This window comes from Oncorhynchus nerka, linkage group LG5 (genome assembly GCF_034236695.1).
Source record: "Oncorhynchus nerka isolate Pitt River linkage group LG5, Oner_Uvic_2.0, whole genome shotgun sequence".
Lineage (NCBI taxonomy): Eukaryota > Metazoa > Chordata > Actinopteri > Salmoniformes > Salmonidae > Oncorhynchus > Oncorhynchus nerka.
Window position 1 is genome coordinate 11,202,246 of NC_088400.1, and position 20,180 is coordinate 11,222,425.

The following is a 20,180-nucleotide window of genomic DNA, read 5'->3' on the forward strand; positions in this document are numbered from 1 at the left end:
ACCATCACTAAGACTCTCTCAATTCAACTACAGAACACCATCACTAAGACTCTCTCCATTCAACTACAGAACACCATCACTAAGACTCTCTCCATTCAACTACAGAACACCATCACTAAGACTCTCTCCGTTCAACTACAGAACACCATCACTAAGACTCCCCATTCAACTACAGAACACCATCACTAAGACTCTCTCCGTTCAACTACAGAACACCATCACTAAGACTCCCCATTCAACTACAGAACACCATCACTAAGACTTTTTCCATTCAACTACAGAACACCATCACTAAGACTCTCCCCATTCAACTACAGAACACCATCACTAAGACTTTTTCCATTCAACTACAGAACACCATCACTAAGACTCTCTCCATTCAGCTACAGAACACCATCACTAAGACTCTCCCCATTCAACTACAGAACACCACACATTACATAGTGATGGACACAGTTGTCATGCTCTTATATCTTAGTGGCGGTAGCTAACTAGCTATATGCTATATTCTATATGCTGTATTCCATATGTTCTATGCTAAATTCCACATGTTATATTCTGTATGTTATATTTTATATGCTATATTTTATGTGCTATATTCTATATGTTGTATGTTCTATGCTATATTCTATATGTTGTATGTTCTATGCTATATTCTCTATGTTGTATGTTCTATTTGTTATATTCTGTATGTTATATGTTATATGCTATATATTAAATGTTATGCTATATTCTATATGTTGTATTCTATGTTATATGCTACATGCTATATTCTTTATGTTATATGTTATATGCTATTTTATATATGTTATATGCTATATTCTATATGCTATATTCTATATGTTATATTCTATTTTCTATATGTTATTTTCTATATGTTATATTCTATATTCTATGTGCTATATTCTATATGTTATATTCTGTATTCTATATGTTATTTTCTATATGTTATATTCTATATGCTATATTCTATATGTTGTATGTTCTATGTTATATGCTATATTTTATGTTCTGTATGTTATATGTTATATGCTATATTTTATGTTCTGTATGTTAAATGCTATATGCTATATGCTATATGTTATATTCTATATGTTATAATCTATATGTTATATTCTATATGCTATATTATATATGTTGTATGTTCTATGTTATGTTCTGTATGTTATGTTTATATGCTATATTTTTCTGTATGTTATGTTCTGTATGTTATATGCTATATTTTATGTTCTGTATGTTATATGCTATATTGTATGTTCTGTATGTTATATGCTATATGCTATTTTCTATATGTTATATGCTGTATTATATATGCTGTATGCTATATTCTATATGTTGTATGTTCTATGTTATATTCTATATGTTATGTTCTGTGTGTTATATGTTATATGCTATATTTTATGTTCTGTATGTTATGTTCTGTATGTTATATGCTATATGTTATATGCTGTATTCTATATGCTGTATTCTACATGCTATATGCTATATTCTATATGTTATATGCTATATTCTACATGCTATATGCTATATTCTATATGCTATATGTTATATTCTATATGTTATATGCTATATGTTATATGTTAGATTCTATATGTTATATGTTAGATTCTATATGTTATATGCTATATTCTATATGCTATATGTTAGATTCTATACGTTGTATGCTATATTCTATATGTTATGTTAGATTCTATATGTTATATGCTATATTCTATATGTTATGTTAGTTTCTATATGCTATATTCTATATGTTATATGTTAGATTCTATATGTTATATGTTAGATTCTATATGTTATATGCTATATTCTATATGTTATATGTTAGATTCTATATGTTATGCTATATTCTATATGTTATATGTTAGATTCTATATGTTATATGCTATATGCTATATGTTATATGCTGTATGCTATATTCTATATGCTATATGCTATATTCTTTATGCTGTATGCTATATTCTATATGTTATATGCTATATTCTATATGCTATATTCTATATGCTATATGCTATATGCTATATTATATATGTTATATAGTTATATGCTATTTGCTATATTCTATATGTTATATTCTATATGCTTTATGCTGTTTTCTATTTGTTATAGGCTAATTTATATATGCTATATACTATATTATATATGTTATATGTTGTATGTTGCTAATCCAGTAAGCCACTGTGCATGGAGTCCTGCGAGAGCTTGCTCACGTCTTAGTAGTGGTAGACTCATGTTTAGATGTTTCTAAATAGCCTGAGTGAGTGTGACAATGAACAAAACACAAGAAGGAGCTTATACACACTGACTACCTGCTGCGTGCTATACAGACAATTGGCAATGGCATGGACTGTTGTGTGGTGTTGAATAGTGTTGAGAGAGAGAGAGAGAGAGAGAGAGAGAGAGAGAGAGACCACGCGTATACATGCGTATACATACATATTACCTGCAGCATCATACTAGAGAAGTGTACAGTCGTGGCCAAAAGTTTTGAGAATGACACAAAGATTAATTTTCACAAAGTCTGCTGCTTCAGTGTCTTTAGATATTTTTGTCAGATGTTACTATGGAATACTGAAGTATAATTACAAGCATTTCATAAGTGTCAAAGGCTTTTATTGACAATTGCATGAAGTTGATGCAAAGAGTCAATATTTGCACTGTTGACCCTTCTTTTTCAAGACCTCTGCAATCCGCCCTGGCATGCTGTCAATTAACGTCTGGGCCACATGCTGACTGACGGCAGCCCATTCTTGCATAATCAATGCTTGGAGTTTGTCTGCCTGCCTGCTGCCATTCCCGAGCAAACTCTGTACTGGAGGTGCCCCGATCCTGCAGCTGAATCACCTTTAGGAGACGGTCCTGGCGCTTGCTGGACTTTCTTGGGCTCCCTGAAGCCTTCTTCACAACAATTGAACCGCTCTCCTTGAAGTTCTTGATGATCCGATAAATGGTTGATTTAGGTCTTACTGGCAACAATATCCTTGCCTGTGAAGCCCTTTAAGTGAAAAGCAATGATGACGGCACGTGTTTCCTTGCAAGGAACCATTGTTGACAGAGGAAGAACAATGATTCCAAGCACCACCCTCCTTTTGAAGCTTCCAGTCTGTTATTCGAACTCAATCAGCATGACAGAGTGATCTCCAGCCTTGTCTTAGTCAGCACTCACACCTGTGTTAACGAGAGAATCACTGACATGATGTCAGCTGGTCCTTTTGTGGCAGGGCTGAAATACAATGGAAATGTTTATTGGGGATTCAGTTCATTTGCATGTCAAAGAGGGACTTTGCAATTCATCTGATCACTCTTCATAACATTCTGGAGTATATGCAAATTGCCATCATACAAACTGAGGCAGCAGACCTTGTGAAAATTAATATTTGTGTCATTCTCAAAACTTTTGTATACATATATTCTCTACTTCAGTAGTATCCATGATCCATGATTCCATGGTAGATCTTCTAGATAGGGAATTCTACCACATTAATGATCCCTGTTGTCTGTTCTCTTTAATCCTCTACCTCCACCTCACCCCTCCTCCACCCCACCCCTCCTCTATGCCCTCCCCTAACCCTTCACCATCACCCCACCCTGTTCCCCCAGCCCCTCTCAGAGAGAGGGGGCCTGAAGAAGAGGTATAACTCCATATCCCAGAGTGAGATGGACACTGGCCCCTCGGTGCCCATCTTCCTGCAACAGGGTTCAGCTGTGCCCCCCATCCCAGCGCTGGCTGGCACCAGCCCAATAGACCAGTACTCCCGCATCATGTTCCCCCTGGCCTTCGCACTCTTCAACCTCTTCTACTGGATCATATACCTGGGCAAGGACACCATGGAACAGGCCAGGTATGTGTTCATAAAGTCTCTATTCTGTTCTGTTATGACATCATGGAACAGGCCAGGTATGTGTTCATAAAGTCTCTATTCTGTTCTGTTATGACATCATGGAACATGCCAGGTATGTATTCATAAAGTCTCTATTCTGTTCTGTTATGACATCATGGAACATGTCAAGTATGTATTCATAAAGTCTCTATTCTGTTCTGTTATGACATCATGGAACATGCCAGGTATGTATTCATAAAGTCTCTATTCTGTTCTGTTATGACATCATGGAACATCATGGTATGGGTTATTAAGGTCTCTATTCTGTTCTGTTATCAAATCAAATTCAAATCAAATTTATTTATATAGCCCTTCGTACATCAGCTGATATCTCAAAGTGCTGTACAGAAACCCAGCCTAAAACCCCAAACAGCAAGCAATGCAGGTGTAGAAGCACGGTGGCTAGGAAAAACTCCCTAGAAAGGCCAAAATCTAGGAATAAACCTAGAGAGGAACCAGGCTATGTGGGGTGGCCAGTCCTCTTCTGGCTGTGCTGGGTGGAGATTATAACAGAACATGGCCAAGATGTTAAAATGTTCATAAATGACCAGCATGGTCGAATAATAATAAGGCAGAACAGTTGAAACTGGAGCAGCAGCACGGCCAGGTGGACTGGGGACAGCAAGGAGTCATCATGTCAGGTAGTCCTGGGGCATGGTCCTAGGGCTCAGGTCCTCCGAGAGAGAGAAAAAAAGAGAGAAGGAGAGAATTAGAGAACGCACACTTAGATTCACACAGGACACCGAATAGGACAGGAGAAGTACTCCAGATATAACAAACTGACCCTAGCCCCCCGACACATAAACTACTGCAGCATAAATACTGGAGGCTGAGACAGGAGGGGTCAGGAGACACTGTGGCCCCAGCCGAGGACACCCCCGGACAGGGCCAAACAGGAAGGATATAACCCCACCCACTTTGCCAAAGCACAGCCCCCACACCACTAGAGGGATATCTTCAACCACCAACCTACCATCCTGAGACAAGGCTGAGTATAGCCCACAAAGATCTCCGCCATGGCACAGCCCAAGGGGGGGCGCCAACCCAGACAGGATGACCACATCAGTGAATCAACCCACTCAGGTGACGCACCCCTTCCAGGGACGACATGAGAGAGCCCCAGTAAGCCAGTGACTCAGCCCCTGTAATAGGGTTAGAGGCAGAGAATCCCAGTGGAAAGAGGGGAACCGGCCAGGCAGAGACAGCAAGGGCGGTTCGTTGCTCCAGAGCCTTTCCGTTCACCTTCCCACTCCTGGGCCAGACTACACTCAATCATATGACCCACTGAAGAGATGAGTCTTCAGTAAAGACTTAAAGGTTGAGACCGCGTTTGCGTCTCTGACATGGGTAGGCAGACCGTTCCATAAAAATGGAGCTCTATAGGAGAATGCCCTGCCTCCAGCTGTTTGCTTAGAAATTCTAGGGACAATTAGGAGGCCTGCGTCTTGTGTACGTGTAGGTATGTACGGCAGGACCAAATCAGAGAGATAGGTAGGAGCAAGCCCATGTAAATGCTTTGTAGGTTAGCAGTAAAACCTTGAAATCAGCCCTTGCTTTGACAGGAAGCCAGTGTAGAGAGGCTAGCACTGGAGTAATATGATCAAATTTTTTGGTTCTAGTCAGGATTCTAGCAGCCGTATTTAGCACCAACTGAATTTTATTTAGTGCTTTATCCGGGTAGCCGGAAAGTAGAGCATTGCAGTAGTCTAACCTAGAAATGACAAAGGCATGGATACATTTTTCTGCATCATTTTTGGACAGAAAGTTTCTGATTTTTGCAATGTTACGTAGATGGAAAAAAGCTGTCCTTGAAATGGTCTTGATATTTTCTTCAAAAGAGAGATCAGGGTCCAGACTAACGCCGAGGTCCTTCACAGTTTTATTTGAGACGACTGTACAACCATTAAGATTAATTGTCAGATTCAACAGAAGATCTCTTTGTTTCTTGGGACCTAGAACAAGCATCTCTGTTTTGTCCGAGTTTAAAAGTAGAAAGTTTGCAGCCATCCACTTCCTTATGTCTGAAACACATGCTTCTAGCAAGGGCAATTTTGGGGCTTCACCATGTTTTATTGAAATGTACAGCTGTGTGTCATCCGCATAGCAGTGAAAGTTAACATTATGTTTTCGAATAACATCCCCAAGAGGTAGAATATATAGTGAAAACAATAGTGGTCCTAAAACGGAACCTTGAGGAACACCGAAATTTACAATTGATTTGTCAGAGGACAAACCATTCACAGAGACAAACTGATATCTTTCCGACAGATAAGATCTAAACCAGGCCAGAACTTGTCCGTGTAGACCAATTTGGGTTTCCAATCTCTCCAAAAGAATGTGGTGATCGATGGTATCAAAAGCAGCTCTAAGGTCTAGGAGCATGAGGACAGATGCAGAGCCTCGGTCCGATGCCATTAAAATGTCATTTACCACCTTCACAAGTGCCGTCTCAGTGCTATGATGGGGTCTAAAACCAGACTGAAGCATTTCGTATACATTGTTTGTCTTCAGGAAGGCAGTAAGTTGCTGCGCAACAGCCTTTTCTAAAATATTTGAGAGGAATGGAAGATTCGATATAGGCCGATAGTTTTTTATATTTTCTGGGTCAAGGTTTGGCTTTTTCAAGAGAGGTTTTATTACTGCCACTTTTAATGAGTTTGGTACACATCCGGTGGATAGAGAGCCGTTTATTATGTTCAACATAGGAGGGCCAAGCACAGGAAGCAGCTCTTTCAGTAGTTTAGTTGGAATAGGGTCCAGTATGCAGCTTGAAGGTTTAGAGGCCATGATTATTTTCATCATTGTGTCAAGAGATATAGTACTAAAACACTTGAGCGTCTCTGAAAGATTAGTGGAATCTGTGTGGGTAGCTGGACAGGTAGGATGACTGACAGTGAAGGTGAACAGGTGGTCACGTGTCAGGTGACAGAGGAATGTATGAGACTGAGGCAGGAATTCCTTTAACCATAAAGTGGTATATTTACTGGGTAGTCTGTGCTGCATCACAAAGGAAACAAATAACATGTATACAATCAAATATCAAATCACATCAGTCATTATTAACATAAATTAGGGAATTCAACAGTCCAGTTCATTAAGAAGTCAATAGTAATCATCCGCGAGTCATTTAGGCTCACAACTATTTATCATAAATCATGAAAGAATACAAACGGGGAATGTGGTCATTGACAAGTCACATTACATAATATGTTTGAAGCTGCGCTCCAAGCCGCGCTCCGCGGTGATAACTATAAACAATAACTGAATGGCCCACTCTCCCGATCGCCACAGATAATTCAGAAAGGTAACATGAAAGGTAACAGAGTCGGTGGACTTACGTGGATTCATGGACGCACAGAACTTCTGAATGAGATGGAGTTAAGGAAGAGAAAGCAGCGAGATCAGGCGATGGCAATTTCCTCCTTTTATGGAGTTGAGATCTGTCGGACATTTCCACCTGACCTAATTAAAGCGCCCCTGGCCCAGCTGAGTAAATGGCAATGAATTAAAGGAGTATTCCACCAACTCCATGGGCCTTTTCTACAGCCACCCCGGAAATTTGTTAAATTCCACACTCCTCAAAAAGGCTCATTGCTCCCCGTCCTCTGTCATCTCAGGGAGAGGAATCAGTCGGGCAACTGGCCGGATATATGTCCGGTTCTTCACCTGGATCTCCACTGATCTAACACGACCATCGATCCCAGGCATGGTCTTAGTTATACGGCCCACTGGCCAGGAGGCTCGAGGCAGCTGAGGGTCCACCATCATTACTACTTGGCCAGTTTCCAGGCTGGCCATTTCTCTCCGCCATTTCCCTCTGTGCTGTAGACTTGGTAGGTAATCCCGAATGAATCGGGTCCAAAAATGGTCAGCTAAGATTTGGCTGTGTCGCCACCGGCGTCTGCCTACGAGGTTGGTATCAGCATACATGGCTTGAGGAAGTGACGCATCTCGTCGTCCCATCAAGAGCATATTCGGTGTAACCGGATCGGGGTCAGCGATGTCTGCAGAGAGATATCCCAAGGGTTTGGAGTTCAGAATCCCTTCCACCTTATCAGGACGGTCCTCAAGACAGTTTCAGTGACAGTTTGGTCCCCTAGTACGACTCGTAAGGCCGTCTTTACAGATTTGATCTCTCGCTCCCATGTTCCTCCAAAATGAGGAGCGCCTGGAGGGTTAAATTTGAATGAGATTTGTTGGTCCATCAGCTGATCCTGGAGGCTGGGTTCCATGGCTTGGAAGGCTTCCTCCAACCTGGCTTCTCCTGCCTTGAAGTTCGTACCTCTGTCAGCCAGAATCTCGTAGGGTTTCCCCCGTCGGGAGATAAACCGCCGTAGGGCCATGAGGAAGGCTTCAGTATCCAAACTTTCCAGTAGGTCCAGGTGGACACATCTGGTTGTCAAACACTTGAATAGAATGCCCCAGCGCTTTTCCACACGACGACCTAACTTGATCATCAAGGGGCCAAAGCAATCTACTCCTGTTGACCAGAAGGGTGGTTTAAGGAGGCGCAAGCGAGCAGGGGGTAAATCTGCCATTTTGGGCACCGTAGCTCCGGCCCGCCATCTCTGACATTCTACGCAGGCGTATTGGTGCTTACGAATGGCTCCTCGTCCTCCAATTATCCAGTACTTCCGCCTCATCTCCCCATAGACCCTCTCTGGCCCTGGGTGGAGAAGCCGTTCATCATAACTCTTGATGAGGAGCCTGGTAAGAGGGTGTCTGGAGTCAAGGATAATTGGGTGGATAGCATCTGGGTCCAAAACCTCTGCTTGGCGCAGCCTCCCCTCCGACTCTGATCACTCCAAGGATTGGATCATATTCTGGGGCAAGAGAGAGAAGACGGCTGCCCTTAGCCACTTCCCTACCTGCTTTCAGAGCTTTCAACTCCTCAGGGAAGCTAACCGCTTGTGCTTGCTGGAGGAGTGTCTCTGCCGCGAGGGAGGTAGGTATAGAAGCCACCCCATCTGAGGTCTGGTTTGTGGCTGTGATCAGATCCGGCAGTGTGTGGGATTGTGTTAGGTCAGGGAGAGCCGTTGTTGGTTCCGTAGAAATGCTGTAGCATTGGGCGGACTTCCTTAACTCATGAGCTTCAGTTGGTTGCGGAGGGGCCGCACGCCTGGGGGCTGTCGGCCACTCTTTCTCTGGTTGGGACAAGAATGGTGGTCCCAAGCTCCAGCGATGGGGTTTAGCCAATTCCTTAAGGGTTTTACCTCTAGTAATGTCATCAGCAGGATTGTTTATGCTATCAACATACCTCCAGTCCTGGACTTCTGTTAGTTCTTGGATTTCCGCAATGCGAGTTCCGACAAACACCTTATACCTGCAGGACTCCGACTTGAGCCAGGTCAATACAGTGGTCGAATCACTCCAGTAGATGACCCGTTGGATTGGCAAGGTGAGCTCGGCTCGCAAGGTAGAGGCCAACTGGGCTCCGGAAAGGGCAGCACTGAGTTCCAGCCTAGGCATTGACAACTGCTTCTTGGGTGCGACCCTGGACCTGGCCATGACAAAGGAGACATGGGTGTGGCCTGCCTTATCCTCCACTCTAAGATAGGAAACCGCCCCATAGGCTCGCTCCGAAGCGTCACAGAACACATGCAGTTCCAGGCATGATCCCAGTTGGTCAGCACAGGATGGTACATAACATCTTGGCATTTGGACATCAGAGAGCTCCGTTAACTCTGTTTCCCAACAGATCCATCGTTCCACTAGGTCAGCCGGGTGGATTGGTTCATCCCAGTCCCTCTTGGTCTGCCACAGGTCCTGGACTAAGACTTTGGCCCGTGTTGTGTATGGCAGGATATACCCAAGGGGATCGTATTGACTGGCCAGGGTCCGATAGATGGTGCGCAGAGTGGGGGTTTCTTTACCTGGGGATGAGCGGTGCTTATACCCCAGGGTATCCGGTATGCAGCTCCACCTCAGTCCTAGAGTGGGCTCTTCTGGGTTAGCACCAGACTGCGTTAGCCATAGTTCACTGCTACTGGACCTAGCTTGTGGCGGGAGGTGCTGGATAACCTCCGCTCTGTTACTAGCCCACTGTCGGACCTCAAATCCCCCTTTGGACAGGAGATTCCGCACTTTATCAAGGAGTGATTTCGCTTCAGCCGTGGATGGGGTGCTCTGTAAGCAGTTATCCACATAGAAGGCATTTTCCACTGAATCCAATACTTCTGGGTCACTGTCTGGATGCTCCCGTGCGTGTCTCTGCAGAGCGTATATGGCACAACAAGGACTGCAGGTGGTGCCAAATGGGAGTACCTGCCATTCATAGATTGTGGGCTCTGCATCTCGTTCCATATCTCGCCATATGAACCGGAGCAGTGTGGTGTCGGAAGGCAGTAAACGAATCTGATGAAACATGGCTTTGATGTCTCCACTGATGGCTGTAGAGTGCTGCCGGAACCGGAGAAGGACACCGAGCAAGGAAGGACCTAAGGTTGGTCCGGGAGTAGACAGTCATTCAGGCTTTGACCAGCTGCTTGGAATGAACAGTTGAAGACAAGTCTATACTTCCCACCATGTTGCTGGATAACATGGTGAGGGAGATACCAGGATTCACGGAGTGCGTTTCCCTCTTCATGAGCTGTCACTTCAGTGACGTAGCCTGCCTTCACAAGGTTATGAATCTCTCGGTTATGAACTTCTGCAAGCTCAGGATTCTTCACCAGGCGTCGCTCCGTTCCACGCAGTAGTGGGAGTACAGCCCGTGTCGTGGTTGCCAGAGGAGGATGGTTGGGCACCCGTAGCAGTGGGGTTGCATACCTGCGAACGCCATCCATTTCAGTGGTGGTGGTGCTCTTCTCCAGGAGGTCTAATGCATAGGAGTCATTTTTCGAGCGAGTGACCTCCTGTAGCTTCCGGTTGGAGAAGGTGTCCATCTTCCAGAGCATCTCAACATTCCGAAGGAGGTCAGTGGCTGCATCTGGATTGCTTCTGGTGAAGAGGACTTGCTGTGACTGTACAGCTTGGGTGGAGAGAAGTAGATGGGATGGACCTTGCACAGCCCAACCCAAGGATGTATGGACAGCAATGGGTCCTCCTTCTGGTCCAGCTCGTATAGGCTCAGTCGGGGTGACGAGATGTGGGTGGTCTGACCCAATCAGGATAAGTGGTGCTACTCTGGCCAGGTTAGGAAGAGGCAATCCTCGTAGATGAGGATATTGTTTCTGTAGAACACTTACCGGGCAGGAGTGCTCTGCGAGATTCAAGCCATCTGCCGTGAAGGCATTGGTGATGTTATAGGCCACGTCCCTGTTTCCTGAAGGTGAAATGCTAAAGGTTACAGCAGAGCCTTTCATTTGGATAACATCATGTCGCACCGTTCTGAGATTAAGGGTCTCGGGGGGTCCCTTCCAGGTTAAGCTGACGGGTGGCCGCTGTGAGAATGATTGTTCTTTCTGACCCATCATCTAGAACGGCGAATGTATCAATGCTTCTCCCTTCACTTTGCAGAGTGACCTTGACCACCTTCAACATGACCCTTGGAGACCGGTTCTGCTGGTCGAGATACAGCTCCTTTGCAGCTCCTACCATGAGCATACTCTGCTCCTTCTTTGCTTGGGGAATTAGATCATGCAACACGGTGAGATGGATTTCTTTACAGCGGTTGCAGGGTTTCCTCAATGTGCAGGTCTCCACCTTATGGCTACGGGCACACTTGTAGCATCGCTCGCCTGAAGTGATCCAGGCCTTCAATTGAGTTTGAGTGAGCTTTTTTACTCTGGGGCATGAGCCAAGGAAGTGCCCCTTACTATTGCAATATGGGCAGTAAGGCTGGAATTTGATGTTCTTGCTCTTGAGAGGGGTCTTCCTCCCGGGTTCCTCCCCCGGCCTCACTATTTAAGTACATGGTAGTGGGATTTGGCCTTTTCTGTCCCTGCTGGCGTTCAAACTCCTTCCTTCCCCCTGTGGCTATGGCGGAGATTGTGGCCTGGTGAGCGATGCTCTTCGCCTTTGCCTTCACCTCCAACCATGCGGCCAGGTCTCTGAGAGCATAGGTGCTTCTCGAGCCCTCTTTCAGGATGCCCTTATTCAAACAATGTTCAATGAAACTGTCTCTGAGGTACACTGGAAGTTTGCTAAGAAGCCTGTCCACGTGGGAGCCACATTTAAGCTCGTTCCCGTCTTCTCCTTCAACGGATTGGAGCATCGAGGTCAGGGATTGGACAGCCAGGGAGAATTCTTGGAAGGCAGCATGGTCTCCCATTTTAATTGGAGACGTGTTCAGGATGTTGTTTAGTTCATTCTGGACCAGCTGACGTGGCTCACCATATCTCGCCTTCAGGGCCTGGAGAGCTGCAGTGTATGGTGTTGCGGAGTGCATAAAGGATTGGGCCAGCCTGTATGCACTGGGAAACCGCAAATGATCCATTAGTACTTGGTATTTGTAGCGTTCTGACAGATGACTGTGAATACCCAGTAGGCTCTCCAATGCCATTTCCAATAGGACAAATTCACTCTCCTTTCCATTTTCAAAGTATGGCAGTTTGGGTCTGGGAATTCCATAGGCTGAGGCTACTAGAAGTTTCATAATGTTGGCTCCCTCTTCTGGTTGCGTGAAGGATAAACCCGGGACTTCTGATGAGCCCACTGTGGCCTCATTGGGCCGGTCCCCTACTGTCCCAGACCCACCATTTGTGGCAGCCGGAATTGGGCGAGAGCCCTCCGACCTGTTGTTTGAGGACTGGCCTGGCCCTGGACGAAAGGAACGATTTGCCTTGGTTGGTAATTGGCGGAAAGGCGAAGGAGTGATGCTTTGTCCAGATGGAGGAATGCTAACTTGTGTCACTGGCGGAGCGGCCTGTCTCCCGTGCTCCGTGTTGGCTGTTGACCCCGGAGCCTCCGAGGACTGTGTGCCATGCTGTACCAGAGGGGCAGATTGGGAAAGAAAGGCAGACAGTACAGGTCCATGTGGAGGGGTGGTCAGGTCAACTCCCTGTTCGTTCCTCTCCAGGAAGGATGTGACCATCCGTGCCTCCTCCAATTCCCTTCTGGCTTGACGGTGCCGTCGCTGCTGTGCCAGGTCCTTGGCAATGAATTCCCTTTCCTGTAGAGCTCTACGGGCCTGCACATCCAATTGGTGACATCGTTCGTCAGCTTGTCGTTCCTCCTCAATCTGTCGCTCAATTTCTTCCAAAGCTAATAGTTTCATCCTCTCTTGTAGGACAGCGGTCTGTGAATCGCTGAGGGCTAGTGAATGGCGGCTGCCATGGCCACTTCCAAAGGGGTATCCACTGGTCGAACTCCCACTCCGTCTAGAGTGCTTCGACGATTTCCCATTAGTTAAGGGGTGAGCGGAGCCTGCCTCTGGAAGCTGGTCGACCTGTGCAGTGGGAGTTACCTCCTCCATAGGTTCTTCACGTAGACCACTTTCCTGCTCCAAAGCAGTTTCCGGTCCTTGGCTCAGAGGGGATGGTTGATGGCTGAAATGTATAGTTGATCCATCAACACCTTGAGCTCTGGTGGGCTTGCCCTTTGATGTCGGAACCTCGACCACATAATCCTTAAGATAACCAGGGGCTTGCCTGGTTCTTCTGGTGCTGCTGGTAGTTGAGGATGAAGCCTTTGTTGCTTTAGGCTTAGCTCCTGGATATTTCCTTTGTTCCAAGACCTTTCCCTCAGCTCCTCTCTCCTCCTCTCTTCCTCCTTCCAGTGGAGACAATTCTTCCCTCTCCGCCTCCATTTCCTTTTCACCTGTCTTTGGTTCAGTCATCATCCGGCTCGAAGGACCATTGAAAGATTAGTGGAATCTGTGTGGGTAGCTGGACAGGTAGGATGACTGACAGTGAAGGTGAACAGGTGGTCACGTGTCAGGTGACAGAGGAATGTATGAGACTGAGGCAGGAATTCCTTTAACCATAAAGTGGTATATTTACTGGGTAGTCTGTGCTGCATCACAAAGGAAACAAATAACATGTATACAATCAAATATCAAATCATATCAGTCATTATTAACATAAATTAGGGAATTCAACAGTCCAGTTCATTAAGAAGTCAATAGTAATCATCCGCGAGTCATTTAGGCTCACAACTATTTATCATAAATCATGAAAGAATACAAACGGGGAATGTGGTCATTGACAATTCACATTACATAATATGTTTGAAGTTGCGCTCCAAGCCGCGCTCCGCGGTGATAACTATAAACAATAACTGAATGGCCCACTCTCCCGATCGCCACAGATAATTCAGAAAGGTAACATGAAAGGTAACAGAGTCGGTGGACTTACGTGGATTCATGGACGCACAGAACTTCTGAATGAGATGGAGTTAAGGAAGAGAAAGCAGCGAGATCAGGCGATGGCAATTTCCTCCTTTTATGGAGTTGAGATCTGTCGGACATTTCCACCTGACCTAATTAAAGCGCCCCTGGCCCAGCTGAGTAAATGGCAATGAATTAAAGGAGTATTCCACCAACTCCATGGGCCTTTTCTACAGTCTCTCTTGATCCTAGGACCTGGGAGAGTTGTGCAGACTCAGAACAACTGAGCTTTGAAGGAATACGCAGATTTAAAGAGGAGTCCGTAATTTGCTTTCTAATAATCATAATCTTTTCCTCAAAGAAGTTCATGAATTTATCACTGCTAAAGTGAAAGTCATCCTCTCTTGGGGAATGCTGCTTTTTAGTTAGCTTTGCGACAGTATCAAAAAGGAATTTCGGATTGTTCTTATTTTCCTCAATTAAGTTAGAAAAATAGGATGATCGAGCAGCAGTAAGGGCTCTTCGGTACTGCACGGTACTGTCTTTCCAAGCTAGTCGGAAGACTTCCAGTTTGGTGTGGCGCCATTTCCGTTCCAATTTTCTGGAAGCTTGCTTCAGAGCTCGGGTATTTTCTGTGTACCAGGGAGCTAGTTTCTTATGAGAAATGTTTTTAGTTTTTAGGGGTGCAACTGCATCTAGGGTATTGCGCAAGGTTAAATTGAGTTCCTCAGTTAGGTGGTTAACTGATTTTTGTCCTCTGGCGTCCTTGGGTAGACAGAGGGAATCTGGAAGGACATCAAGGAATGTTTGTGTTGTCTGTGAATTTATAGCACGACTTTTGATGGTTGGGGTCTGAGCAGATTATTTGTTGCAATTGCAAACGTAATAAAATAGTGATCCGATGGTCCAGGATTATGAGGAAAAACATTAAGATCCACAACATTTATTCCATGGGACAAAACTAGGTCCAGCGTATGACTGTGACAGTGAGTGGGTCCAGAGACATGTTGGACAAAACCCACTGAGTCGATGATGGCTCCGAAAGCCTTTTGGAGTGGGTCTGTGGACTTTTCCATGTGAATATTAAAGTCACCAAAGATTAGAATATTATCTGCTATGACTACAAGGTCCGATAGGAATTCAGGGAACTCAGTGAGGAATGCTGTATATGGCCCAGGAGGCCTGTAAACAGTAGCTATAAAAAGTGATTGAGTAGGCTGCATAGATTTCATGACTAGAAGCTCAAAAGACGAAAACGTCTTTTTTCGCAAAAAAAAATTTGTAAATTGAAATTTGCTATCGTAAATGTTAGCAACACCTCCGCCTTTGCGGGATGCACGGGGGATATGGTCACTAGTGTAGCCAGGAGGTGAGGCCTCATTTAACACAGTAAATTCATCAGGCTTAAGCCATGTTTCAGTCAGGCCAATCTCATCAAGATTATGATCAGTGATTAGTTCATTGACTATACTTGCCTTTGAAGTAAGGGATCTAACATTAAGTAGCCCTATTTTGAGATGTGAGGTATCATGATCTCTTTCAATGATGACAGGAATGGAGGTGGTCTTTATCCTAGTGAGATTGCTAAGGCGAACACCGCCATGTTTAGTTTTGCCCAACCTAGGTCGAGGCACAGACACGGTCTCAATGGTGATAGCTGAGCTGACTACACTGACTGTGCTAGTGGCAGACTCCACTATGCTGGCAGGCTGGCTAACAGCCTGCTGCCTGGCCTGCACCCTATTTCATTGTGGAGCTAGAGGAGTTAGAGCCCTGTCTATGTTGGTAGATAAGATGAGAGCACCCCTCCAGCCAGGATGGAGTCCGTCACTCCTCAGCAGGTCAGGCTTGGTCCTGTTTGTGGGTGAGTCCCAGAAAGAGGGCCAATTATCTACAAATTCTATCTTTTGGGAGGGGCAGAAAACAGTTTTCAACCAGCGATTGAGTTGTGAGACTCTGCTGTAGAGCTCATCACTCCCCCTAACTGGGAGGGGGCCAGAGACAATTACTCGATGCCGACACATCTTTCTAGCTGATTTACACGCAGACGCTATGTTGCGCTTGGTGATCTGACTGTTTCATCCTAACATCGTTGGTGCCGACGTGGATAACAATATCTCTATACTCTCTACACTCGCCAGTTTTAGCTTTAGCCAGCACCATCTTCAGATTAGCCTTAACGTCGGTAGCCCTGCCCCCTGGTAAACAGTGTATGATCGCTGGATGATTCGTTTTAAGTCTAATACTGCAGGTGATGGAGTCGCCAATGACTAGAGTTTTCAATTTGTCAGAGCTAATGGTGGGAAGCTTCGGCGTCTCAGACCCCGTAACGAGAGGAGTAGAGACCAGAGAAGACTCGGCCCCTGACTCCGACTCACTGCGTAATGGGGAAAACCGGTTGAAAGTTTCTGTCGGCTGAATGAGCGACACCGGTTGAGCGTTCCTACAGCATTTCCTTCCAGAAACCAAGTTGTCCGGCTGCGGGGACTGTGCCAGGGGATTTATACTACTATCTGTACTTACTGGTGGCACAGACGCTGTTTCATCCTTTCCTACACTGAAATTACCCTTGCCTAACGATTGCGTCTGAAGCTGGGCTTGTAGCACAGCTATCCTCGCCGTAAGGCGAGTACAGCGACTGCAATTAGAAGGCATCATGTTAATGTTACTACTTAGCTTCGGCTGTTGGAGGTCCTGACGAATCGTGTCCAGATAAAGCGTCCGGAGTGAAAAAGTTGAGGGAAAAAAAAATATATATATATAAACGGTAATTAAAAAGTAAAAACCGTAAAGTTGTCAGGTAGCAGAATATGACATCATGGAACATCATGGTATGGGTTATTAAGGTCTCTATTCTGTTCTGTTATGACATCATGGAACATCATGGGGCCGAAGATAGCGAGGTAAAGAAAAGGAAACGTGCAGACTGATTTGGAAATAATTGATTCAATTTTATATTTGTACTTTTTTAATGATTTAATTTTGTATTTTGTATATTCTATAATTCTCAAACTCAACTCTGGACCTCAAAGCCAGTTCTACTGTGTTGTTTTCATTGTTCATCTATAATCAGGGACTGATTTAGACCTGGGACACCATGGGTGTGTGAAATGAATTATCAGGTAGAACAGTGAACCAGAAGGCTCCGGACCTCAGAATTTAATACTCCTGGTCTATAACATTAAAATACTGGTGTGTCGTTGCAATGATAAACAGATAATGTATGACTTACTGATCACAGAAGTCTCCCAAATGGCACCCCATTCCCTATATAGTGTACTACTGTTGAACAGGTCCCATAGGGTAGTGCACTACTGTTGACCAGGGCCCATAGGGTAGTGTTCTACTGTTGACCAGGGCCCATAGGGTAGTGTACTACTGTTGACCAGGGCCCATAGGGTAGTGCACTACTGTAGACCAGGGCCCATAGGGTGGTGTTCTACTGTTGACCAGGGCCCATAGGGTAGTGTACTACTGTTGACCAGGGCCCATAGGGTAGTGTTCTACTGTTGACCAGGGCCCATAGGGTAGTGCACTACTGTTGACCAGGGCCCATAGGGTAGTGCACTACTGTTGACCAGGGCCCATAGGGTAGTGCACTACTGTTGACCAGGGCCCGTAGGGTAGTGCACTACTGTTGACCAGGGCCCATATGGTAGTGTACTACTGTTGACCAGGGCCCATAGGGTAGTGCACTACTGTTGACCAGGGCCCATAGGGTAGTGTACTACTGTTGACCAGGGCCCATAGGGTAGTGTACTACTGTTGACCAGGGCCCACAGGGTAGTGTACTACTGTTGACCAGGGCCCATAGGGTAGTGTACTACTGTTGACCAGGGCCCATAGGGTAGTGGGTGACCAGGGCCCATAGGGTACTACTGTTGACCAGGGCCCATAGGGTAGTGCACTACTGTTGACCAGGGCCCATAGGGTAGTGTACTACTGTTGACCAGGGCCCATAGGGTAGTGTACTACTGTTGACCAGGGCCCATAGGGTAGTGACCAGGGCCCACTACTGTTGACCAGGGCCCATAGGGTAGTACTACTGTTGGTAGTGTACTACTGTTGACCAGGGCCCATAGGGTAGTGTACTACTGTTGACCAGGGCCCATAGGGTAGTGTACTACTGTTGACCAGGGCCCATAGGGTAGTGTACTACTGTTGACCAGGGCCCATAGGGTAGTGTACTACTGTTGACCAGGGCCCATAGGGTAGTGTACTACTGTTGACCAGGGCCCATAGGGTAGTGTACTACTGTTGACCAGGGCCCATAGGGTAGTGTACTACTGTTGACCAGGGCCCATAGGGTAGTGCACTACTGTTGACCAGGGCCCATAGGGTAGTACACTACTGTAGGGCAGCATTTGGAACACAACTACATATTTGACCAGGGCCCACAGGGTAGTGCACTACTGTTGACCAGGGCCCATAGGGTAGTGCACTACTGTTGACCAGGGCCCATAGGGTAGTGCACTACTGTTGACCAGGGCCCATAGGGTAGTGTTCTACTGTTGACCAGGGCCCATAGGGTAGTGTACTACTGTTGACCAGGGCCCATAGGGTAGTGCACTACTGTAGGGCAGCATTTGGAACACAACTACATATTTGACCGTTCTGAATCTGTATCCACAACACAGACCCACTGTATGTAACTCTGCCTTCTGATGATGAGCTGCAGCAGCAAAACAATTAATACCCACTGTTTTATTCAACACTGTTTTTGTCAAAGACTTTTATCCAGACAGTAAAGACATGAATAATATCTGACACTGGAACAGCCCCATGAGTTGTAGACACAAAAGGGGAAGCGGGTCGCTAGCTGGAGGATGTTAGATGGTTCTGTTGGAGGGAGGGAGAGAGGGAGAGAGGGAGAGAGGGAGAGAGGGAGAGAGGGAGAGAGAGAGAGAGAGAGAGAGAGAGAGAGAGAGAGAGAGAGAGAGAGAGAGAGAGAGAGAGAGAGAGAGAGAGAGAGAGAGACTTCTAACAGTACAGCACAAGGCATAGAGAAGGAGCTCAATTAAATTTAAAAGAGAAAATGTGCATCAAACAGTCACCTCTCGTTTTACATAAGGTTTACCTGGGGGTTGGCAAAAACCCAGCCAGTGCTTGCATCCCAATGGCACCATATTCCCTATGTAGTGCACTACTTTTGACCAGAGCTTTTGTCAGAAGTAGTGCACTACACAGGGAATAGGGTGCAGACAGTAATTTGAGTAATAATGCTCCTTCTCCACGGGGAGTGGATATGAGAGTCAGAGAAATCCCTGCTTGTTACGTTGTAACATTAGACACATAAAAAACAACTATTCACTTTACTCCTCTTATAACTGAGCCAGTTAGAGAACACAAAGCTCCGTGTCTGACTGAGAGAGGGAGACACACACACGCACATGCACGCACACAGTATCAGTCCAAAGTTTGGACACACCTACTCATTCCAGGGTTTTTCTTTATTTTGACTATTTTCTACATTGTAGAATAATAATGAAGACATAAAAAACATGAAATAACACATATGGAATCATGTAGTACCAAAAAAGTATATTTTATATTTGAGATTCTTCAAAGTAGCCACCCTTTGCCTTGATGACAGATTTGCACGTTATTGGCATTCTCTGAACCAGCTTCATGAGGTAGTCACCTGGAATGCATTTCAACTAACAGGTGTGCCTTGTTAAAAGTTAATTTGTGGAATTTCTTTCCTTCTTAATGAGTTTGAGCCAATCTGTTGTGTTGTAACAAGGTAGAATGCAGAAGATGGCTCTATTTGGTAAAATACCAAGTCCACATTATGGCAAGAACAGCTCAAATAAGCAAAGAGAATTGACAGTCCATCATTACTTTAAGACATGAAAGTCAGTCAATACGGAAAATTGCAGTCGCAAAAACCATCAAGCACTATGATGAAACTGGCTCTCATGACTGCCGCCACAGGAAAGGAAGCCCCAGAGTTACCTCTGCTGCAGAGGATAAATTAATTAGTTACCAGCCTCAGAAATTACAGCCCAAATAAATGCTTCAGAGTTCAAGTAACAGACACATCTCAACATCAACTGTTCAGAGGAGACTATGTGAATCAGGCCTTCATGGTTGAA

At 45.2% G+C, this 20,180-nt stretch overlaps 1 protein-coding gene across 1 annotated transcript in view; it reads left to right on the top strand.

Moving 5' to 3' along the window:
* Positions 1 to 20,180, top strand: part of LOC115118063 (gamma-aminobutyric acid receptor subunit alpha-4-like) — a 62,912-nt gene that overhangs the window by 39,747 nt on the left and 2,985 nt on the right. Inside the window, exon 9 of the mRNA XM_065018365.1 lies at positions 3,598 to 3,839. Within this exon, the coding sequence (XP_064874437.1) occupies positions 3,598 to 3,839 (242 nt within the window). The remainder of the gene's footprint in view (positions 1 to 3,597; positions 3,840 to 20,180) is intronic.